Source organism: Notolepis coatsorum (assembly GCF_963971535.1).
Source record: "Notolepis coatsorum genome assembly, chromosome: 1".
In the NCBI taxonomy this organism is placed as follows: Eukaryota; Metazoa; Chordata; class Actinopteri; order Aulopiformes; family Paralepididae; genus Notolepis; species Notolepis coatsorum.
The window spans coordinates 238,402,748-238,427,691 of record NC_140165.1 but is presented as its reverse complement, the minus strand read 5'-3'; the positions used below and the strand labels follow the sequence as shown (position 1 = coordinate 238,427,691).

At 43.7% G+C, this 24,944-nt stretch overlaps 2 protein-coding genes across 3 annotated transcripts in view; one reads left to right on the top strand and one right to left on the bottom strand.

Annotated features, from left to right (window-relative positions):
* Positions 1–12,611: 12,611 nt before the first annotated feature.
* Positions 12,612–19,209, top strand: aamdc (adipogenesis associated, Mth938 domain containing). Of its 2 annotated transcripts, none has more exons than XM_084320021.1 (4): positions 12,612–12,744; positions 14,989–15,134; positions 16,790–16,885; positions 18,720–19,209. In XM_084320021.1, the coding sequence occupies exons 2-4, from the start codon at positions 15,003–15,005 to the stop codon at positions 18,858–18,860; spliced, it is 369 nt and encodes a 122-aa protein (XP_084176147.1). In that variant the 5' UTR covers positions 12,612–12,744; positions 14,989–15,002; the 3' UTR covers positions 18,861–19,209. The 2 variants fall into 2 exon arrangements, with proteins under 2 accessions (XP_084176147.1, XP_084176148.1); XM_084320022.1 differs by having other exon boundaries at positions 12,618–12,744; positions 14,986–15,134.
* Positions 19,210–19,420: 211 nt separating this feature from the next.
* Positions 19,421–24,944, bottom strand: part of ints4 (integrator complex subunit 4) — a 62,886-nt gene continuing 57,362 nt past the window's right edge. The window contains exons 22-24 of the mRNA XM_084320011.1: positions 21,281–21,424; positions 20,585–20,705; positions 19,421–20,094 (exon numbers count right to left, since the gene is read on the bottom strand). Of these exons, the coding sequence (XP_084176137.1) occupies positions 19,919–20,094; positions 20,585–20,705; positions 21,281–21,424 (441 nt within the window). The 3' untranslated portion in view covers positions 19,421–19,918. The remainder of the gene's footprint in view (positions 20,095–20,584; positions 20,706–21,280; positions 21,425–24,944) is intronic.

Below are 24,944 nucleotides of genomic sequence, written 5' to 3'. Positions count from 1 at the left end.
AGAGAGAGAGAGAGAGATAGTTCTCCAACTTGTGTGAGTTGCAGTGATCTCCTGGTTGTTCCCCACCTAGGTTATCTAACTATTGCGCTGGTGCAACTAGAAACACTGGCCTGGCCTGCTTCTAAGTTCAGTGGCCTGACCGAAAAAAAAAAAATAATAATAATTATCATCTGGCGACCCCCCAGCACCCCCTGCCGTTTTATAGTTCCAACGTGCCTGACTGCAACCTGGTTGAACTATGGCTAACCTAAACAAGTATTATTTCCAAGCTTACTCTCTAAGACCTCTTATCACTTGGTTTGACGCTCAAGCGGCTGTTTCCTGGCGTCCATTGGAGGAGGAGATGGTGTCCCCACACAGACTTCAAGATGTCGTGTATACCAACATCTCAATTAAGCAATGCAAATTACGATTTGGCCCTCTGATCACACATGTGATCCAGATTTGGTGTGACACCCAGAGAACTTGCACTAACCGCCATAAATGGCACACGCACTCCCTACTGTTCAATAACAATTAGCTCCTTATTGGACAACAACCCATTAGATTCCCCAGATGGGAGGGGAAATGTATCCATATATTGAGGGATATTTTCAATGACTCTGGTATCCGGTCTTTTCAGGACCTATCCAACTAATTTGATCTCCCCGGTAGCTCCTTTTTCTTTTATTTACAAATGAGGGCAGCTCTAAAGGCTCACGGAGTCCCATGGGACGCTCCACTAGAACGACACAGGTTTCACAAATTATTTTATGACAGAGAGACATCGAGAGGCTTCGTCTCTGACTTTTATCGGCACTTACTTACGTCCTCATATAAAGACCTACCCTTAGATACGATTTGGAGAAAGGATATCCCTGAGTTGGATATAGATTTTGATTGGGATGCTATCATCACGCAATCCAGATCACCAACAGATTCATCTAAATTTTGTTCATAGGACTTATTTGACCCCCAGGCGATTGAACCTAATGGGTCTCAGGCCTGACTGTACCCTGTATCCAGACGGTGCCATTGGAACATATATGCATATGTACTGGGAATGCCCTCCTGTTGAGATCTTCTGGGAAAATGTCACCACTCAGTTATCAGAGATTTTCTCTCTAACCATACCGGCCTTGCCCTCTGTTTTGTTGTTAAATGATGTTTCTCAATTGCCGACCTCTGTACAAGTAAGGAGACTCATTTTGGCTGGTCTGACGGCTGCCAAAAAACTGATTGCCTCATGCTGGATACATCCAGATAAGTTATGTCCGAAGGTATGGATTCTCACCTATCTTGATGTTATTTATTTGGAGATTTCCACTGCACGTGTCATAGGTGTTAATGAAGCCAATATCGCGGTCTGGTGGGCTGTGGTGGAAAAACTAAAAGATGTGGATGTCTCACGTTGGGGTCCTGGGGCGAGAGGGGGGGGGGGAGAACGAGCGAATATTCATGTATGTTGGTGGTTATGGTGTTTTTTGTATTTTTGTTTTATTTATTATTTTTCATTCAATGTTGATCCTATGTATATTTTCTGACCCCCTTCTGATCTGGGTCTGGCGATCGTGGGCTCAGACTGGGGAGGGCCGCGTTCGGGGTCTCTGCGGGTCGAGGCACTAAAGAGGCGTGGTGCTTTGGCTCGTGGGGGGGCGGGCTGTGGGTCCTCCGGGGTTGTGGCTTGCGGTTGTCGGGCCTGGAGGTGGAGGGGGTTCGGTTTACTTATTATAGTAAATATTTTATTTTATTTTATTTATTTTATTACCCTTTACTTTCCGTGCCACTCACGAGATTTCTCAGGTTTTTTGTCGTCTCCCAGATGACATAAGTGATTTTGGAATGGACTTAATGAAAATGAATGGGGGAAAAAATCCGGTACTCCACATTTTCCAGTTCACTGATCCAGCCGGGGTTACCACAGTTCATTCTGGAACCTCAGATCCCCGCTGATCATGGAGATCTACAGTATCGCGTTGGATCCATACACGTATCGATTTTTTCGAATGGTGATCAGGAATTGGAATATACCAGTTGGATACCATCTGATGTCAGGTAAGGACTCTATGTTATCAGTGTTAGGATAATCAGAGTAAGTTTGATGAAGTTATAAGCTGTTTTGTGAAATGTCTTCTTTCGGTTTCACTGTAAAAGTCCGTGAGGAAATCAACGGAGCGATTATCCGTGCGCGGCCGTAATGTGCTTGCGTGCACGTATAATATTGATCATCTAGCGTTTATTTGACAACGATTCATAAAAAGGCCGACGAATATCAACGTTGTGGAATATTCCACTAAAAGACGATTTTCATAGAATGCTCCAGAATGAGCTGTTTTTTATATCAAAACGGGGGCTTTTCTAACTGCTCTGAAACGGAAACGACGCGATAAAAAAACAATCTGCCTTGACAGCACTGACTCGAAAATAGTCTTTGATAATGCGATGGGTAGATTAGACACATAGCCATAATTTAAAACATAGATTAGGCGATATTAACGTTAACATTGGCGCCGATGGTGGCATTCAGCCGGTAAAACGGAAAACCAGGCGTGGCGCTCAAAGTGTTAATGTGTGACAATTTATTTTGACTGGTTGTGTATTCAATATATAATCTGTCTAATTTATTGTCTAATCATTGTTGTTGTTAGTTTATGTTACTTGATGTCTGTTATGTATTATTGTCATTATTGTGTTGTGTTGTTTCCTGTTTGAAAAAATGAAAATAAAGAAAGATTTGATAAAGATTTGATAAAAACCCACCAGATGACATAAGTGATTTTGGAATGGACTCAATGAAAATGAATGGGGAAAAAAATCCGGTACTCCACATTTTCCAGTTCACTGATCCAGCCGGGGTTACCACAGTTCATTCTGGAACCTCAGATCCCCGCTGATCATGGAGATCTACAGTATCGCGTTGGATCCATACACGTATCGATTTTTTGGAATGGTGATCAGGAATTGGAATATACCAGTTGGATACCATCTGATGTCAGGTAAGGACTCTATGTTATCAGTGTTAGGATAATCAGAGTAAGTTTGATGAAGTTATAAGCTGTTTTGTGAAATGTCTTCTTTCGGTTTCACTGTAAAAGTCCGTGAGGAAATCAACGGAGCGATTATCCGTGCGCGGCCGTAATGTGCTTGCGTGCACGTATAATATTGATCATCTAGCGTTTATTTGACAACGATTCATAAAAAGGCCGACGAATATCAACGTTGTGGAATATTCCACTAAAAGACGATTTTCATAGAATGCTCCAGAATGAGCTGTTTTTTATATCAAAACGGGGGCTTTTCTAACTGCTCTGAAACGGAAACGACGCGATAAAAAAACAATCTGCCTTGACAGCACTGACTGGAAAATAGTCTTTGATAATGCGATGGGCAGATTAGACACATAGCCATAATTTAAAACATAGATTAGGCGATATTAACGTTAACATTGGCGCCGATGGTGGCATTCAGCCGGTAAAACGGAAAACCAGGCGTGGCGCTCAAAGTGTTAATGTGTGACAATTTATTTTGACTGGTTGTGTATTCAATATATAATCTGTCTAATTTATTGTCTAATCATTGTTGTTGTTAGTTTATGTTACTTGATGTCTGTTATGTATTATTGTCATTATTGTGTTGTGTTGTTTCCTGTTTGAAAAAATGAAAATAAAGAAAGATTTGATAAAAAAAATAAAAAAATGTAGTGCTCTCATGGGACGATGCAGAGCAGTGGGACTCAGGCTGAGTGAGCGCAAGCTGCAATTCAAACTCAAGGCCGTACACTTCCACATACTACGCTCAGAAACTATGCTCAAATCGAGAAAGAGTGTCTGAGCATAGTCTTCGCCTGCCAGAGATTCCACCAGTACCTATATGGCAGGAACACTTTCACCGCAGAGACTGACCATAAGCCGCTGATCACAATATTCAAGAAGCCCCTCCTGAGTGCACCGAAACGTCTCCAGGGTATGTTGCTGCAGCTGCAGAACTATAATCTTGATGTGGTCTACAAGCCTGGCCCGAGATGTATGTCAGCGACACCCTGAGCAGGGCCACCCTGCCGTGCCATGGGTCTGATACCCCGTACGAGCAGCATGCTGTGTGCGCTGTGGACAGCACCCAGGCAGAGTATTCACAACTGGACCAGGCGCAGCACCTGAATGTTACGGCTTTTAGATTTGGCCAGATTGTGCAGCACACAGAGACAGATAATGTGCTCCAGGAGCTGGCGTCTGTGATTCTCAGTGGCTGGCCAGACTTTAAAGAGGGCACCCCGCTGGCAGTGCGGGAATACTGGCCCTTCAGAGACGAGCTGAGTGTTCAAGATGGGGTGTTATACAGGGGACAGTGTGTCATTATACCAAAAGCCATGAGGTCTGAACTGCTCAAATGCATACACACTAGCCACATTGGTGGGGAGGCATGTTACAGGCGGGCCAGGGATACCCTTTTCTGGCCAAACATGAGAGCGGAAATAAAGGACTTTGTGGCAAACTGCTCCGCATGCAACGAGTATGCACAGGTCCAGCAGAAGGAATCTATGATGTTGCATGACATACCAGCACGCCCGTGGCAAGCAGTAAGCATGGACGTTTTCTCATATGCAGGTAAGGACTGTAATATCTTAGATATTAACGGACAACGGAACAGTTGGTTGGTAAACAAGACGCTTTATTACTACCTCAGGTGGTTCCTCAATCCCAACAATCCCTGCCTCTCGATCTTATCATTGTAGATCAATACTCAGACTTCTGGGAAATCGATCATCTGCCGGATCTGTCTGCTGACACACTCATCACACGATGCAAAGCTCAGTTTGCACGTTATGGACAGCCAGACAGGGTGATCTCAGATAATGGCCCACAGTTTGCGTGCAAGCGGTTCAGGAGGTTTGCAGCGAGCTGGGGTTTTTCCCATGTCACGTCTTCACCCCGACATCCTCAATCCAACGGCAAGGCGGAGTCGGCCGTTAAGATTGTCAAATCACTCTGTAAGCGGGCAAAATTGGATGGCACGGATACATGGTTGGCCATCCTTCACTAGCGTAACACACCCACCGAGGGGATGGACAGCAGCCCGGCCCAGCGCTTAATGGCACGCAGGCTCAAGACTTCACTGCCGGTCACAGACAGCCTGCTTCTACCACGGGTGGTGGACGGAGTAGCAGAGAAGTTGCGGTGGAAAAGGCGGATCGCAAAATCATTCTACGACACGGCTGTCAGGGACCTTCCAGAGCTTAATGTTGGAGATCACATAAGGATGAGGCCTCTGCCCGGTGATCGCACAGGGAGGTGGCGCCTGGGCCAATGCCTCCAGAGGGTCGCTCCTCGCTCGTTTGTGGTGGATGTGGACGGCACACACTACAGACGCAACCGAGTGGATATGCGTGTTGCGGAGTGCTCAGCCCAAGCACAACAGTCGGACATACTACGGCCGGAGCGAAGCAGTCCTGACCAAGCTCAGGTCACTGGAGTGACAGCCTCTGCCGGGACGCAAATTGTCCCAAGTCAAGGGGAGGTAGGCGGCGAGGAACATCCCTGCACGCCACACGCACCGAGGACACCGGTGACGGGCGTGACGACAGGGGATACTGACACGGCAGGCCATGGTGTCTACTCACGGAGTGGCCGCCTGTCACAGCCACCACAACGACTGGACTTGTAAAACAATTTTCTTTTTTGTAAAAGAGAAAAGTTGGACAATGTTATGTTAGAATGTCATTTGTTGTAATGTTATTATGATGACTGGACTTTGAAAAGTTAGGCAATGTTATGTTAGAATGTAATTTGAAGTTGTGATTGATAAACAAGATGCAAGCATATCATTATTTGCAAACAGCTAAAGGAAAGGAGATGTTACAGGCATATGTTTATAGCCTGTGTTAGAGGGACACCTAGTGGTGCTTGACCGGATGTGATGTGTGGACATGCGCAGTGCTGTAACCTCAGTTTAATAAAAGATATACTGAAACAGCCTGTGACTGGTTGGTTCAATCAGAAGAACCCACATTGAACTTGACTTGAGGTTATGTATCCTTCCGTTACGTTAGAATAGAATAGAATAGAATAGAATAGAATAGAATAGAATAGAATAGAATAGAAATACTTTTATTATCCAGAGGGAAATTTTACACTGCAAATCGCTCAACATTTAAACATTTAGACAGAACAGGTCACGAATAAGAACAACAAAACAAATCAAATCAAATTGCCTAAGATAAGAGTAGAATAAAATAGAATAAAAATGGAATCAAATATACAGTAAATAAATACAGTAAAAATATACTGAGGTCTACAGTAGGTGTAATATTGCACAGTGCTGTTTCAAAACTAAGAGTCCAGGAAGATGGTAACTGTCACTAGATGCTCAGTGATGCAGTGAGGCACAGTGATGCATTGTATAGTCTGATGGCTGTTGGAATGAAGGACTTCCTGTGCCGTTCAGTGCTGCATTTGGGCAGGGGTGCAGTGGTAATATCAGAAGTGGGAGAACTCTGTTTTGATGACGCCACATGCACGCGCGCCGAGGCTATAGCTTGCAGCTGCGTCAGGTGCAGTATAACCTCAGAACATTGAGCAAGGGTCTTGGTGTCATCTGGACCCAAGACCCCTCCGCCCGACACCACCTTTGACATAAAGGCAGCTAGTTGAGCGATGTTAGTCGCTGCTGCCAGGTATTATGATGAGCAACGAATGCTTCCCAAAGGCAGAGCGAAACACGAAGCCAGTAATGAAATATAACAGTTATCTATCCACTCGTTTATAGTTAACGGTTACGTTCAATCAAACGTAACGTTGTCCGCGGAGTAGGTCATGTTGACAGTTTCCGTTTGAGAATGGCAGTTGAAACTTTCTACAACATTCTAAAGCCAGTGTAGGCAGTGGTATAGTGGCAGTGGGACCCTGATGTAAACAAGACGAAACGGCCCTATTCCCCGTACCTGGTTCAACTAAGTCGATCAAAAGTCCCATTATCCAGATTCAATTAACCCGATGTTTGAATCCGGGATTTCCCTGTTCCTCGAACGCTGATTCAGTCTAGTTCATTCGAACCAGACTTGATACTCAGGATAAGTGCGCGCGGCCGCTTCAGTTGAACGACAGCAGGTGTCGATTGCAGAAATCCTGATTTTCTAACGGCATTGATTGATTGATTGATTTAAAACTTTATTAACAAGATTGCAGAATGGGTACAATACAGTACGGCTCAATAGCCTAGCCGACAAGTTAAATGCATAATCTATAGGCAAATTTTAAGTCCCTCATTACCCCAATCAATCAGATTATATTTATTTAAATGTAACTGCTGGCAATAGGCTTAATGGAATGAATAATCGAATGAGATCTTGCTAGCGAAAATAATTATTTCAACTCTTTCAGAATAAGTATACAAAAACAAGCCCAAAGATAAAGAGTATATCTAATTGATACGAATTAATAGATACTTATGAGGATATCTGTACTGTATGCGCTTAGGTATCATGTAATATAATAAATACATCGTTCCTAAAGTTTTCAGGCCACGACCCCCGAAATAACGGTGTCAGAGAGCCGCGACCCCCACTATTATATAGAGGTGGTTGAAACATGCAAACGTTCACACGCACATATGCATTGGAGGCTTTTAACACGCACAATAACTAAACAAAATAACACAATAATCAAACAACCATAAAATGAATACATATAGCATGTTTCATTTAGAAGGCTATAATGTTCAACTCACCTAATGAGATGGATGGGCAATAGTCTGGGTTTAATTTTGGAGACAGCGACTCGGAGATCATCCTCCACATTCATTCAGACGTGATCTGTACTTATTTTTTATATAAGTCAGTGCAGATAATGTTTTTTTTCGAATAGGTAGGTATAGCTGTGCGTCAATTGATATCTAGTCTGCATCGGAGGTGGGCAGCGATCTGGGACACATTCTCCATCAGAAACAAGCGCGCCTCATCCCGCAGCTCAAACAGGTGTCGTGCAGTATAGGAAATCCATAGGCTGAATATTATTTATTATCAGAATTTTAGGTCTATTATTTTACATTTCAAAAGCATTTATTTTACCAGTTTAATGTATTTTAATTGTTTTTAATTATAGGCCTATTTCACACATTCTATGAAATCAATACATTCTGGAAATCATCTTGCGAAAACATTATTCAGAATGGTATAATGGGATCAAAGAGCACCTACGGGAGGCTGCAATTCGAAACTGGCCCCCGTAAATGTCCAAACACCCTCTCCCACCCACCCACCCCCTCCCAATGTACAGTTTGGATCTCTGTTTAACAGTACTGTATATTTGCATATCTTGTATGTCACAAATGTAACAGTACTGTATCTGTATGTCATGTATGTCATAAATGTCATTATGAATTGAAAATGGGGGACCCTGATGTAAACAAGACGAAAGTCTTTCTCTGGGTCTGCATCCCCTTAACAATTGTGTGTATTGAGCCGTACTGTATTGTACCCCATTCTGCAATCTGTTTCCAATCAATCAATCAATCTCTGAGGAAGGGGGCTGCCATTTTGTTCCGAGGGAGTGGCCAGCTTATATCCAGCTAACTCAACTAAACCTGCTCTGGAGACTGGAGCAGGTTCAAACTTTTCGATCTGTTGCCATAGCGACTTAGAAAATCCGACGTCGGGGAATGGAAATGTCTGGCTTAAGTCAAGCTATGCTGAAAATTATCCGGCTAACTCAGTTAGCCAGGTACGGGGAATAGGTCTGCATCCTCTTAATTAACAGTTGTTTGTATTGCGCCGTACTGTATTGTACCCATTCTGCAATCTGTTAATAAAGTTTTCAATCAACAATCAATATGCATGGTGATTTAGCCGTGAGTGTATCATGAATACACTCACGGCTTAGAACGCTCTCGACCAATCACAATACGTGGTCGGACCTACCTGTTGTATAATATTCCTATTTTAGTCCTATTGACTACCTAAATGTTTATTGTTGTTCAATGTGAGCGATTTGTATAACAGAATTTCCCTCGGGATTATTACAGGATTCATATTCTATTCTATTCTATAACTACTAAATATTAAATAGTTGACCAAAACATGGCACTGCAACTAAATAATAATAAAAAGAAATTGAGCCAATGACATCACTTCCGGTCAGACATGACGTTTGCTTGTTGTCATCTCTAGTAATTTAACACATGTTGGCTGCTAGTGTATGTATTAGGCTTGTTCAAGATGGATTTCGGTTTGCCTCGACTAGTAGACGAGAGTAGCCGAGTGAAGCCGGGGGAGGAGTTAAGAGGGCGGACACTGCCGATTTCACGAGAGGCTTGTTCAAGATGGGATAGGCGGACGCAGATCTGCGCAGGTTTTACTACGGCCTCGCCAAGCGCGTTGCATGACGGTTAGAATGTTGTCCGATTTGCTCTGAAAATCTGACTAGGCGAGGCGCGGAACTCCCGCGGGAGCGAGCCGCGCGCAGCATTCAGAGCGAGGCTCCACAGTACCTCTCAGCCGGCTGCTCCCGGCTGGGAAGCGACTTGCTACGGTCGCGCAAAGCGCCTATTGGCTCAGAAAAGTTGTCAGTCACCAGCCATGTGACAGCCAGGGAGTTATGAGACGTTTGATTGATTGAAAACTTTATTATGTTATGCGTTATCAACTTATCATCATATCATCATGATAAACTTCAAGCTGTCAGACACACACACACACACATACATACAGCAGTGTGTTGTGTGTGCGTGCGGCCAGGAGCGCGCAACAAGATGGTATACATTATGGTATATGAATAGTATATTCCACTGTAGCAGTATATGGTGTGCTGTACATTTGAATCTGATCTAATTTTGCACACGGCCATCGCATTATAATGAGCTGGACAGGTGTGTAATGTGTGTGTGGTGACGTGAAAGCGTATCTGCCGCTCGAGACTAGGCGAGAGGCTCTCGTGAAATCGGCAGTGTCCCACGTGACTGAACTCAAACTAGAAAGAAACAGACTAAGAAACGACGTAAACTCCATGATCAAAACTGCAAAAAAGAATTTCATCAATGACAAAACTGAGGAAAACAAAAACAAACCACGTGAACTTTGGAAATTACTCAATAATCAACTAGGATGCAGTAAAAAACTTAAAACCAGATTCTCAAACATAAACATAAAAACGGACAACACGCTCATCACAGACAAGCTGGATGTAGCCAATTACTTAAACATTTTCTTCACAAACATAGCCACAACACTGGTAAACAAACTACCCTCCCACTCAGGGCTTTATGGGGTAGAACACATAGTAGCTTACTACAAAAACCTAGGGGTCCGCAAGGACGACTTCAAGCTGGAAATGGTAACAACAGATGAGGTACTCAATAAACTGAGCGCCCTCCAACCTAACAAGGCCACTGGCCATGACAACATCCCCTCCAAATTCCTCAGAGACTCAGCAGCCGCCATCACACCAATCATCACACACATAATAAACCTCTCCATAAAACAGGGACACGTCCCCAAGGACTTCAAAATTGCGAGGGTGACCCCTCTGCACAAAAAGGGCAGCAAATTAGACCCAGGCAACTACCGCCCTGTTTCTATTCTCACCTCCATCTCGAAAGTCATGGAAAAAATAGTCTACGAACAGGTCGAAAAGTACCTAGCGGAAAAAAATCTAATCTACGAATTCCAATCTGGCTTCAGAACATCCCACTCCACTGACACATGCCTTCTCTATTTGAATGACCACATCAAACAAGAGGTGGACGCAGGCAAATACTGCGGCATGGTCATGCTGGACCTACAAAAGGCCTTTGACACGGTCAATCACTCCATTCTGATTGACAAGCTAAAAGCAATTGGTTTTGATAGTCTATCAGTGAGCTGGATGCAATCCTACCTTGAGGGGAGGGAACAGATGGTGGAGGTAAACGGTACCCTATCCCCCCCCCTCACAGTGAGCTGTGGTGTTCCACAAGGAAGCATACTAGGACCGCTACTGTTCCTAATTTATGCAAATGACATGTCGTCAGCTTGTGACTGCAACTTGTTCCTGTTTGCGGACGACTCAGCCCTGCTGGTCTCTGACAAGAACAAGTTACAGGTTGAAAAAACCCTCAGCTCGGAACTAGGCAGAATCTGCATATGGCTCGCTGATAACAAACTATCATTACACATGGGCAAAACAGAGTCCATTCTCTTCGGTTCAAATAACAAACTCAGCAAGACCGACGGCTTCTCAGTTACAGTGGGTGACAATATTGTCACAAGGAAAGATGAAATTACCTACCTGGGTTCCATCCTAGAGGCTAATCTCTCCTGTGACAAAATGGCATCCAATGTAATAAAAAAAGTCAACCAACGAACTCGATTCTTGTACCGGATCTCCTCTCTGGTAAACAAGAACACCCTGAAGACTCTGGCAGGAGCACTCATTCAGGGGTACTACGACTATGCTTGCACCTCATGGTACCAAAGCACCTCAAAGGCGCTAAAAACAAAATTACAAACATCTCAAAACAAACTGGTCAGACTACTGCTTGACCTTACTCCTAGAACCCACCTCACCCCTGCCCACTTTGACAACCTAGGATGGCTTAGAGTAGACGACAGAGTACAACAACTTGCAATGGGCCTGGTCTACAAGATACACTACACGACCAAGGTACCCATGTACATGGCAAAATACTTCCCAAAGGTCAGTGAATACCACGATCACAACACCAGAGGGAGCTCCACAAATCATGTTAAACCCAGATTCGGCTCAAATAAGGGACTAAACACGTTTCGCAATTATGCCACATCAATGTGGAACGCCCTACCCAAAGCTGTAAAGGAATGTGGATCACTACCCACTTTCAAAACCTCTCTCAAGGGACACCTACGGGAGACTGCAATTCAACACTGGCCCCTGTAAATATCCTAACCCAACCCCCTCCAATGTACAGTCATTTACCTAGTATGGTTTTGTCAATAGTTCAATGTACAATTGTGTTTGTTTGTACAGTGTCTCCCCCCCCCCCCCTCAATGTACAGTGTTACTTGTTTATACAGTGTGCCCCCCGCCCCCCCCCCCCCCCCCCAACCACCTCCAATGTAAATTACCCAGTATGGTTGTCAATATCCCAATGTACCCAACCCCCCCCACCCAATCTCCTCCAATGTACAGTTTCTACGTCAAATGTATATACTCCCTTTTCTTGACTCCTTCTGTATCACAAACAGTACTGTATTTGCAAATCTGGTATGTCATAAATGTATAGATGTAGCAGTACACTACTGACTATCTGTATGTCATGTATGTCATATATGTCTATATGAATTGAAAATGGGGGACCCTGATGGAAACAAGACAAACGTCTTTCTCAGGTCTGCATCCCCTTAACAATTGTATGTATTGAGCCGTACTGTATTGTACCCATTCTGCAATCTGTTAAATAAAGTTTTCATTCATTCATTCATTCAGTCCGCCCTCTTAACTCCTCCCCCGGCTTCACTCGGCTACTCTCGTCTACTAGTCGAGGCAAACCGAAATCCATAGGTACTGTGGAGCCTCGCTCTGAATGCTGCGCGCGGCTCGCTCCCGCGGGAGTTCCGCGCCTCGCCTAGTCAGATTTTCAGAGCAAATCGGACAACATTCTAACCGTCATGCAACGCGCTTGGCGAGGCCGTAGTAAAACCTGCGCAGATCTGCGTCTGCCTATCCCATCTTGAACAAGCCTAATATGTCGAGTTACATTGAGACAAAATTCTCCTGATTGTTGATTTCCTGCATTGCATTAAACAACAGTCAAGCGAACGTGAGTAAAACGAGACAATATCTTGTAGCGATATACGTTAGCCAACTTGGTAAACTATTTCAACGGCCCGCTGTAGCTATCACTAACTATTATGATCTAACTCCGTGTTGATCAATTATTTTGCGACAATGACCTCGTAGCTATACATTATCCCTTACTTAATCCCCTTGTGGGGGGGGGGGGGGTACAGAATACAGATAGAATAGATTAATAATAATAATAATAATGATAGAGCACAGAACAAAGTGCAAAGTAATAATGGTGATAGTGATAACAGTAGTACTAATAGTGATGATCGTATACATGGTCCAAAACCGTGATTAAGGGTGTGTTCACATCTGAAGTCCAGCTATAGTCCGGACTTTCCGTGGATAGTCCGGACTTTCTGGTGGACCAAATACTTGTTCAAGATGGATTTCGGTTTGCCTCGACTAGTAGACGAGAGTAGCCGAGTGAAGCCGGGGGAGGAGTTAAGAGGGCGGACACTGCCGATTTCACGAGAGCCTCTCGCCTAGTCTCGCGCGGCAGATACGCTTTCACGTCACCACACACACATTACACACCTGTCCAGCTCATTATAATGCGATGGCCGTGTGCAAAATTAGATCAGATTCAAATGTACAGCACACCATATACTGCTACAGTGGAATATACTATTCATATACCATAATGTATACCATCTTGTTGCGCGCTCCTGGCCGCACGCACACACAACACACTGCTGTATGTGTGTGTGTGTGTCTGACAGCTTGAAGTTTATCATGATGATATGATGATAAGTTGATAACGCATAACATAATAAAGTTTTCAATCAATCAAACGTCTCATAACTCCCTGGCTGTCACATGGCTGGTGACTGACAACTTTTCTGAGCCAATAGGCGCTTTGCGCGACCGTAGCACTAGCAAGTCGCTTCCCAGCCGGGAGCAGCCGGCTGAGAGGTACTGTGGAGCCTCGCTCTGAATGCTGCGCGCGGCTCGCTCCCGCGGGAGTTCCGCGCCTCGCCTCGTCAGATTTTCAGAGCAAATCGGACAACATTCTAACCGTCATGCAACGCGCTTGGCGAGGCCGTAGTAAAACCTGCGCAGATCTGCGTCCGCCTATCCCATCTCGAACAAGCCTATTGATACATTGTTTGCTTTTGGTCTGCGTTCACACTACCCTGTTTGGTGCGGATCTAATTTGTAAACAAAGGACATGCTGTCGCCAAGTCGTTCATCTATTGGACTAGCACTCAAACGTAAACAGTTGCCGCCAGCGTATTGACACACCTCGCCCACACGCCGACTGTTTAGATTTCATTTGTCTAGCTGTCACTCTCATGCCTGGTTGCTATGCTTGTTGCTATGCCTGTCACAAGTGACGTATTAACATTTGCGGGTTCAGCGCGCGAGGGAAAGAGCCGTCACCTCGTCGTTACCCCACGTTGATCCTCGACTCATTGCTGTCTTTTTTTATTTTTATTTTTTGCCGCTGTGAGATACAGACAAGGCTGCTAATGTGAGGATGAAGTTATTAGGTGGAGTTGCGCCTGCACGCTCTTTGGAGAAGAGTTGGGTCGCGACTCGCGCGACTGCTCATTCATCTAGAGAGACAGAGAGGAAGAGAGAGACTGTCCGTGTGCGGCGCCAGTCTAGAGAGACAGAGAGAGAGAGAGAGAGCGAGAGAGAGGCAGAGAGAGAGAGAGAGAGAGAGAGGAAGAGAGAGACTGTCCGCGCGCCTGTCATTCATTTGAGTTGGGTTGCAACGTGCGCGCAAGCTGTCACTTGGCGCTGTCAAGTTGGGTCGCGCGACCGCCGCCACTAGGCACCTGTCACTCATTTGCTCTAGATTAGATACTATATAAAGTTCGTTTTGCGTGCACACCAACAGCAAACGAACCATGGTCCACTTTGAAACGAACCGAGTCCCAACTTTTCAAGAGGACCATGGTTCGGTTGTTTGGTCCTCATTATAGTTCGGTTTGCGTTCATACCTGTACAAACCAAACGGACTATCGATCTAAAGGGACCATGGTCCACTTAAAGTGGACCAAACAGGGTAGGTGTGAACGCGCCCTAAGAGTCAGATAGTTCTATGCTGGATTTTTCATTGCAAGTGTGTGTGTGTACACTATAGCTAGCCTATACCTTAGGATATGAATGCTTTTGGTTATTCTAAATAATGATTAGAAAGGGTTACAATTTAGATGTTTCTATTATTGTGTCAGACAGCCTCCCTGTCCTCTGCCCAATAACCCAGCAGGTGTCCAGTTGAACATGTCATCCCCTGAGATCGCGTCTCTTTCCTGGGGCCATATGAAGGTGAAAGGATGCCCCTCCGCCTACAAGGACTGTAAGGTCTGGCCGGGGGGCAGCCGGGCCTGGGACTGGAGAGAGACCGGGACCAATGTAAGTTACCTGAAAACAGACAAAAGTCTTACACTGCGTTGTCCCAAGGAGGCTAAGTGGATGAGAGGACATGGACACTGCATCCTGTGGAAAATCGCACATACACCATTCAAATTGGTCAGAATTGTCTATTCGATTTGGTCCAATACTTTCCTCCAGCGTAATTTGAGCATGTGTCGTACATTGGGTGACTACTGAGTACTGACTAATTGGCCTCCAGTGTATTATCCCAAGTTTGTCCCAAGTTGTTTTCCCAAAAGCTACAGTCTGAATCAAAAACACTTAATTCATGGTATCCTAAGCTCACCAAGCTAAGGCGTGTACTATGTAATCACAATGTTCTGTCAAATGTAGAGCCATATGAAATCAGTTTTATTTTTTTCCAAATTCCATTTTATTTTTTTCCAAATTCCGTTTTTTCCGTTTTAATATTTCAGAATTCTGTATTTTGCTTTGTACGCTCATTTTACCATCAGAAATAGTGTCTAATAAGTGGGAATGAATAAATGTCCACAATTTAATAAGATATAACAGTCCATTTAATAGGGCTGTCTTAAATACTTCGAAGCTTCATTCATTTATTTCATTCGAATATGAAAATAAAATTTGATTATTAAAAAAAATAAAAAGGTATATATATTTTTGCAAAATCAACTCTGCCTCTCTTTGTTAACTACAACAAGCAATGCCGTTTGTTATTTAAGATGAGGTCGGACTCGGCACTGACAGATTTGTGTTCATTGTGCTGCTTTTATGAAGCCTCAAATGACTGCTTACAATATTTCATGAAAGCAAAGTGTTTTGTTTGTCTAAGATTTAAAAAGGTTTAAACTTTACAGCACTGACAAAGTTGAACAAAGTGCTGTACAAGTCCCACAACATAAAAAAAAAAAAAAAAGTAAAAAAAAAAAAAAAATTTAATTAATTTTTTTTTTAGTTGATTCCATTTTTATTGCTCAATTCCGCGATTCCGTCCGCGATTCCGTGATCGCGGATTCCATATGGCTCTAGTCAAATGTCTCATCTGGTCTCTCATCCGGCCCCTTGACCTTTGTTGCATGTAATCTATCCTACACAGAGGGTTGGTAGGCGTTTCACTGTATGTGTAGGAGATTGATGTCATCTTTCTCTCTCACATTTCCTGTCACAATTTTGTGCTGTCTACTATGGCAGAAATACTAAACAGTATATATATACAGATATATACAGTATCTTTAATAAACACTTGGACTAATTCACAAAATGTGTGTATGTACAACGGCGCAGCGATGTAACGGTTTCCAGTCTTTACACAACAGTGCACATGGACAGCGGATACGGATCAACTAGCTTAGCTGTTAGCTTAAAATTCTAGGCGGGGTGTTTTTGGCCAGGCTAGCTGATCGGTATCCGCTTCCGTTCATTTGTGCTAAACTAGGCTAACTTTCAGAAGGATAGAGGGGAAATTGGTGTCTATCTTCTTGTCTAACTGGAGAAGAGGGTAAGCACATTTCCCATAATGTCGGCGTGTTGCTTTTAATATAAATCACTCAATACATTTAGCAGCACCGTTGTTCATGCCAGGTTTCAGATTAGCGCAGTGTTTACTGTTATGTAAAATGCATGCATGTTATTTGTAATGCTGTTGAATATGACTCCTGCCCTCCACCCTCCAGCACCACCCAGGAGTGCAGCCAGCTGATCTGGAGGAGGTGCTGAAGAAGGGAATAGACCTGCTGGTCATCGGCCGAGGCATGAGTGAAGCGCTACAGGTAAAACTGACCTATCCCAAACCCTGCCCTCCTTTTTTTTTATTCTCCAATCACAACTGTTGCTTTCCTCTGACAACAGTTGCGATTGGAGGATCAAGGGAAAAGAGGGCAGTATGTATAATAGATTCAAGATTCAAGAGTTTTATTCATCACATACATACCAGGGCATACAGTGAAATGCGGTTGGCCATGCCCGCTTCGATTGTGCAATAAAAACAATAGAATAGTAATAATAAGGCGGCTGGGTGGCGCAGTGGAGATTGCGCTCGTCACCAATGCAAGAGACTCTGGTCTCGAATCCGGGTGTCGGCATTGCCTCCGGCTTGAGCCGGCCGTCATACTAACTCAATTGGCAGAGTTAGCGGGTGGAAGTCGATGGGTGGTAATCTGGACGTTGTGGACAGCGACTCCTACAGGTCGGTTGGGGGACGCCTGCACAGCAGAGACAGGAAATGGCGGGGGTAGTGTGAGCCTCCCACACATTACACCTCGCCAATGAGCACGCTGGCAGGTGAAAAGATGTGACAGGCTGCCTCCTCGTGTATCGGAGGGGACACGTGATACAAGGCTTCTATCCTCCCTACAACCGGCCAGTGGGGGGTATATGCGAGCAACGTTCAAGACAGGAGAGGGGAGAATTGGCAGAGCGAAAATTGGGATGGGAGAAAAAAAGAAAAAGTGGATACAAAAAAGAATAGTAATAATAAAAACAATATAATGTAAAGAAAAATAGTTTACAAGTAAAACTGTTGGATACTTACTTGTTTAACTCATTCAGCGCCAGAGGGCGCTGTTTACTGTTACTGTTGAAAGGCCAGCGCTTAAAGTATACGAATACGTGGCAGTGTTTGCAGGGCTCAAACTATATTATATATCATAGCTATGGATATAATACTATTGCCCATTTGACATAGAGTATCCATCGTTCAATTTGTGAAAAAGAAATAATTTTTTCATCCATACATTCCCGTTTTATACTGTGGTGAATAGGAGTATAGTTTTAGAGTAATCCTGTCTAATCCCAGAAAACTACGCTATGCAGCAATACGGGCATTTTTTTATGCTTTGATCGTCACCGACGGAATACGTTACACAGTACATTACACACATACGGTCCGATTGCAATGAAGGAATTATTGGATCAACGCAAGATTGATACCATATAGCCCTTACCTTGACTAGGATGTACTCCAAAAAGAATATTCCAATCATCTGATTGCCATTCCAAGTATTGATGTCGATCGTGTCCATAACATAATCCACCAAAGAACATGAATCGGGAGTGTTTGATTCTTATAAATCCATGCGTTATAAGCGCTTGTCATGCCCGACTAGGAAAAGTCCGCCCGGACCTATTTCATCAACGCACACCCGAATGCAGAGTTTCAAAGAATGTGCAATACAGGCTGCAACCCACCAGGCGGCGGTATTGGACTTTTGCAAACTCAGACCCATTCCCAATGATAACATCAGGCTCCCTGGATGGATAATCAATGGAAATAGCGAATATAAGCAATAATGACCAAAACCCAACTATACTCGCGTCTGGCGCTGAACGTTCGGCGAGTTAACCAGACTATCATCGGGTCTGGCGTGGAAAGTGTTAATGTACAAGAAATTAGATAATGTAGAATGTTGTTTATTAATCACCTTTCACTTTATTCAATGTCGTTTCTACCCATTGATGGCTCACAAAGTGTATTCAAATCACATCTTAAAAACAAAACGGATCTCGGAAGTGGGCCTGGTGGGGTGCAGTCCTTTCAGACAGCGTGTCCCGGGTCTGTCTGGAGAGGTCTTTCTGATTCGCTGCTTCACTGAACCTCTCCTCCAGGTCCCGCCCTCCACGTTGGATTTTGTGAAGCAAAACGGGGTGGAGGTCCGAGTCATGCAGACGGAGAAGGCCGTCGCTGAATACAACAAACTGGTTGGCCAGGGCGCCAAGGTGGGCGGGGTCTTCCACTCCACTTGCTGATGACTTCACCATGGTAACCGTCATCAGGGGGGGCGGGTCGAGCCGGAGCGGCTTCCTCTACTTTACACGTAGTTCTCCACAAAGGCCTACATACCGTTTTCTCATGAGGATCCTGAGTGTGGACAATCATTAAGATAAATAATGCCTACAGTATTTGGTCTGCAGCATATTGCAAAGCTAAATAAGTTATTCTAATGAATGAGGCTTCCGAGTCTTCTATTGCTTGGAAATGACTCAAGACAACTACCGTTTATAACCTCTGTAAGATATTTTTTTTTTTTATTATGTAATTATTTGTGAAAATGTTGAATTATTTGTACTACAAAATAAAAGACATGCTATATTTCAACGACATGGATTTATTTACTGCTGTGAAAATCGTTCTTTTCACTACAACAAGCTTTGTAAGTACAAAACATGTCAAAACCCCCTGTTTTAAGTCATATACAAAGCATAGAGTAAAAAGTCTCTAAACATTCACTAAACATTGAACAATACCAGAGAGACGGATGGTGGACTATTGTTCAGTCACTTATCAGTGAGTCCATTGTGCACAGAACTCACAAATGTGTAACTTTGTATTTGTTCATGTGCGAATGAAACCAGATCCCATAAAGTCAGCCTTCCATCCAACAGATGCTATTCTTACATGTCATTCATGCAACAGATGCTATTCTTACATGTCATTCATCCAGCCTTCCATCCAACAGATGCTATTATTTTTTCTATCATGTAAAGATTCACTGACTTTTCTTCACTGCCAATATCGACTCGGAGTCAAAGTATTGTCCGATATCAAGTACAAATGCAATCCATTACCTTTAGTGACCAGTATAGAGTTAGTTTGGGGTCATTGGACAGACATTTTATTTTTAAATATCCTTAATCCATGTTCTCCATTCAAGAAAGTCTAGTTATTTTTGTTCAGTTGTGACTCATCGATTTCCCCCAAAAATGTCAACAAAGATTGGGATGGGTGAGCAGTGGTCACCCCTCAGTCTCCACTATTAAGAGAGAGGGCAGGGGAAGCTGATCTCCAGTCAGTGTGTTTGATGTGTTTAGCGGCGGGCTGGTTTGGGCATGATGAAGACTTTGACAGGCTTGCTGAAGGGGATGGTTCCCTCAATGGCGGCCTCTTGTTGCGGCAGGCTGTCCGTGCCATCACTCCAGCTGGGTTTGGAGGAGGAGGAGGAGCTGTAGGCCAGGAGGAGGCGCACCTCAATCTGACATGGTTCTGAGGACGAGAGAGAGAGGGGGGGGTGTTAGTGAAACATTGTCACCGTCAGGGGCGACAGTGGCTCAGGAGGTAGAGCGGTTGTCTGGTAATCGGAAGGTTCCCGGTTCGATTCCAGCTGGCAGACGCTTAACTGCTCCCGATGAGCAGGTTGGCACTTTGCATGGTTGCCTCTGCTGTCGGTGTGTGAATGGGTGAATTATATATGAGGCATAAGTTGTAAAGCACTTTGGATAAAAGTGCTATATAAATACAGTCCAAAATGCACTCCATGTCACTGAATAAGAATGGACTGAAAGAAATTGGAGGGGGGGGGGGTTGGATTTAACACCTTCAGTTGATGCAAGACTAGACTTAAAGATGAGGAAAATAGAACTGACTTTAAAAGACCACTTTGAATAGAATCCAATAATAGAAGAGTACAAGGTGATATGAGATAATGATAGAACTATGTATGTAGGTGTAAATGCATGTTTGTCAGCCAACATACCTGTCCACGCTGTGTGTGAGAGGTAGACCTGGGTGATGAGGCGGTGTCTGTCGGGACCAGGCTTTCTGAAGTCTCCTGGCTTGGGATGGATCACATGGGACTGGCCGTCAGGGTACAGCACCTGGGGCGGGGACAGGAGCGGCACCATGATTGTTACCCACTGCATACATTAGGGTCACATGTAGAAATTCGTTTTTCCTCCATGAGAGTAATAGACTGTAATAACAGCAAACTGACCTGTACTTTAACAGTGTATGAGAGAGTAACAACAGCAAACTGACCTGTACTTTAACAGTGTATGAGAGAGTAACAACAGCAAACTGACCTGTACTTTAACAGTGTATGAGAGAGTAACAACAGCAAACTGACCTGTACTTTAACAGTGTATGAGAGAGTAACAACAGCAAACTGACCTGTACTTTAACAGTGTATGAGAAAGAGAGTAACAACAGCAAACTGACCTGTACTTTAACAGTGTATGAGAGAGTAACAACAGCAAACAGACCTGTACTTTAACAGTGTATGAGAGAGTAACAACAGCAAACAGACCTGTACTTTAACAGTGTATGAGAGAGTAACAACAGCAAACCGACCTGTACTTTAACAGTGTATGAGAGAGTAACAACAGCAAACTGACCTGTACTTTAACAGTGTATGAGAAAGAGACAGAGACAAAGAAACAAAGAGCAAACTGACCTGTACTTTAACTGTGTTCTGGGGGTCCTGCACATGCTCCAGTGTGGCATCGATGTCTAGCGCCACCACCAGGCCCGTGGTGAACCGCAGCGGGTTGTCGGACTCCCCCGTCGGCTCAATGATGGTGGCAGTCGCCTGCTGGATCTATCAGCCAATACAAACGTAGGTTAATCACTGCTGACCAACGAGAGAGGTTGTATATGTTGGCATCACGAAGAGGGAAGGAATGGTTGAAAGGTGGTAAAAGTAAAAAAAGGGATTGATTTTTACTTGACATAATTAAAAGCTTAACACAGAAGACACCAAACACCTGGATGCATGCAAATTATTTTCTATATCAGTCTCAGGGCTTTCCCCAGGATATTCAAACAAGATGGTGCAGAGTCACAACTAGGGCAAAAAAGCCATTTGCTGTAATTTCCTGCAACTCAAAAACATAATTTCAATAAAATAGCAAGCACTATTTAAGTACAGTGTATAAGGTTACACAATAGTTTAACGAGGAACTGATACCATTGTACCAGATACTAGTCTATACCATTGTTTAGGGAAAGCCCTGTGCCTATTCAACCTTCATAAAAGAGCATATCTATCTCAGATCCCATAGGAATGCTCTGAAGGTCATATGGACCAAGAGCTTAAAAATAAATGTGAATATTTTATGCATCTAGTACAGTAGCTGCGTGGAAGTCTTCTGTCGATAGCCTTTACGTCCAGCACCATAGCAATGTAGTGAGATAAGCAGTAGATATTCTACAGCACAGGCAATTCAAATATAAAAAGTGTGCACACATAGACACTCGATTATGGTACTCGATTATGGTGACGTGTTGTATATAATAATAATAATAATAATAATAATAATAAGAGGAGTTCCGGTTCCGGGTCGAGGATGTGAGGTCGCATTCTGCTAAGCTGCTACTCCCTTTTTTATATTTAACTTTAAAAGCCTCTTTTCATACTCTCAACTCGGTTAAACCTTTATGTATACATCACCTTAGGTTTCCAACTAACTATATTGACTGAAAGAACCACAATGACGAAAACGAGAAGCGAAACAAAGAAAGATGACGCTCCCACTGATATGGAAGCCATTGCTAAGCTAATCGAAGAACTCACGCAATCCCAGCTCAAGCTCGAGCGCACCTTAACGGACGGTTTACATTCCCTAACCAACCAGGCTACCTCTATCGAATCCAAAATCGACAGCCTCTGGGAAACGGTTGGTGTACAGACCGGTCGTCTAAACGATATGGAAACCGGCTTGAGTACTTGTGCTGACAAGGTGGAAGTGATAGATGCTAGATGTGGGGCTCTAGAAGGAATCAACTATAAGCTAATGGCTAAGCTAACCGACGTCGAATACCGTATCCGTCGACCTAATATTCGCATAATAGGACTGGATGAGTGTGAATTGCGACCAACCCAATGTCTTGTTTGCAAAGGTACTGGTTGAGATTCTGGGGGTGGGGATCCTCCCTACGACACCCGAATTGGATCAGTGTTACAGAGTCGGGGCCAAAGCTGCAAATAACTCCAGGCCTAGAGTAGTTATTGCTAGCTTACGTCAAATTGGAATAAAAGAAATAATTGTTCGAGAGGCACGGAAGAGGAGGGGTAAACTGGTATACGGAGGGAACCCAGTCCAAATCTATGAAGATTACTGTCCCGAAGTCGTGGAGCAGTGTTCCCGCTACAAGACCGTCATGGCCTCACTCTACAATCTAGGTTTCAAACCGTCTCTCCAGTACCCTGCGAAGCTGTTCATTACCAAAAACGGAGCGAGGATACAGAAGGAAGCCACAACCTTCTTGAAGACCCAAGAGGACGCCACGTTCTAGGCTACAGTATACTGTTTTTGTGCAGTTAACACTTCGTTATGGCTTAAACGGCAAGCGGCGTCATATAATTTCAATAACTTTTTTTTTTATAAATAGGTTAACGTGACGCTGGATATCGCCTAGATACTTTATTTAAATGTTTCGCTACATCTGATATAAGGGGGGTTTGGTCGGTTTTATTTTGTATAACCATTGTACGTCCACTAAGGCTGGGGAGATAAACGCTAGCTCTGTTTAAATTATCTATGACTTTTATGCATGTCATATACGTCGCGCCCTGACTTGCTTAATACCTCCGTGGGTCCGTGTAGCTTTTTCTTTATGTATTCTTTGTGTGTGTACATATTTTTATTGGACTTCAAGATCCATTAACGTTTCAGATATGTTCCACCAGCCACTCACTCGGAATATAGTGGCGTCCACCGCCAGCTTCATCATCTACTATTCACTTGTTGTTGACATACTAGAAGCTCCGGCTAGACATATACTAAAATTGGAACGACACAGAGAAGATGCTAAAATGTCAGACGAACTGTTGCACAGCGCCCTCTCCTGACACAATGGTCTAATTGCACTATTACTAAGCTGGAATGTTCTGTGACCTCTGAAACATTCTGCTAACCACACACACGGCATATGTCATCATCTGGTTCATATGCTGTTGACCTACTAGTCCAGGGGGCCTATTGCTTATTAACAGCGGAGGAGTGCTGCCGAGTGCTTCCGCGTTTTCCCTGATTGGCTGCGACACGCCCTGCGGCAGCCGCGGAGCGGAGCGGCAGAGCTTGCGGCATTATGTAGCTGTGATCCGCCATGATTTTCATTCGAAGCTTAGCTCACCTGGCAGCGCAGCGGTCCGTTGGTTCGAATCCCATAATTTTTTTTTTTTAACATGTATTCTTTCGCCGGTTAAGGTTAGGCATGGTTAAGGTTAAGGTTAAGGTTAGGCATTGTTTCGGAGTTGGTTAAGGTTAGAACGGTTAAGTTTAGGCGCTGTTAAGGAGCTGGTTAAGGTTAGAGTTTGTCTTAGAGAATGGCAATATTCTTTCTATGGTTAAGGTTAAGTTTAGGCGCTGTTAAGGAGCTGGTTAAGGTTAGAGTTTGTCTTAGAGAATGGCAATATTCTTTCTATGGTTAAGGTTAAGGTTAGGCATGGTTAAGGTTAAGGTTAGGCATTGTTTCGGAGTTGGTTAAGGTTAGAACGGTTAAGTTTAGGCGCTGTTAAGGAGCTGGTTAAGGTTAGCGTTTGTCTTAGAGAATGGCAATAGACAGCCTATTTCCGCACTGCCGCTCTCTCGCGCTGCCGCGGTCACATGGTCACATTGTCACATTCTTGCACTCCTCCGCTGTTAAAAAGCAACACGCGTCCAGGGGTGGCCAACCCGCGGCTCGCGAGCCGCATGCGGCTCTTTGCCCGTCAATGTGCGGCTCTTCCATCCATCATTTTTTTTTTTTTCTTTTTATATTTTTTTTTTTACTTTTTTTTTTTTTCATTCTATAAGGACGTAGAATAAACATTTAAATTTTTTTTTTAAATGGTCCATTTGCATGTTCTTGGTATCTGAATCTAGGGACATATATGGATCAGTGTCAGAAATAGTGTGTCTGTTACTAGGCTTGAGTAAATTGTAATGAACCAAAGGAGAATATCAATTCTATTTAAAACATTTTTTATCTTTGACTGTAAATAACACCATGCTAAAATTGACCAGATCTGAAAAATCTAAGCAAATGAATAAAGGGAAGATGATTAAACAGAAGGTTTTGTAGATACAGTACTGAATTCTGCCATCTTTTTTATAATGTACATTTCTCCACCATTT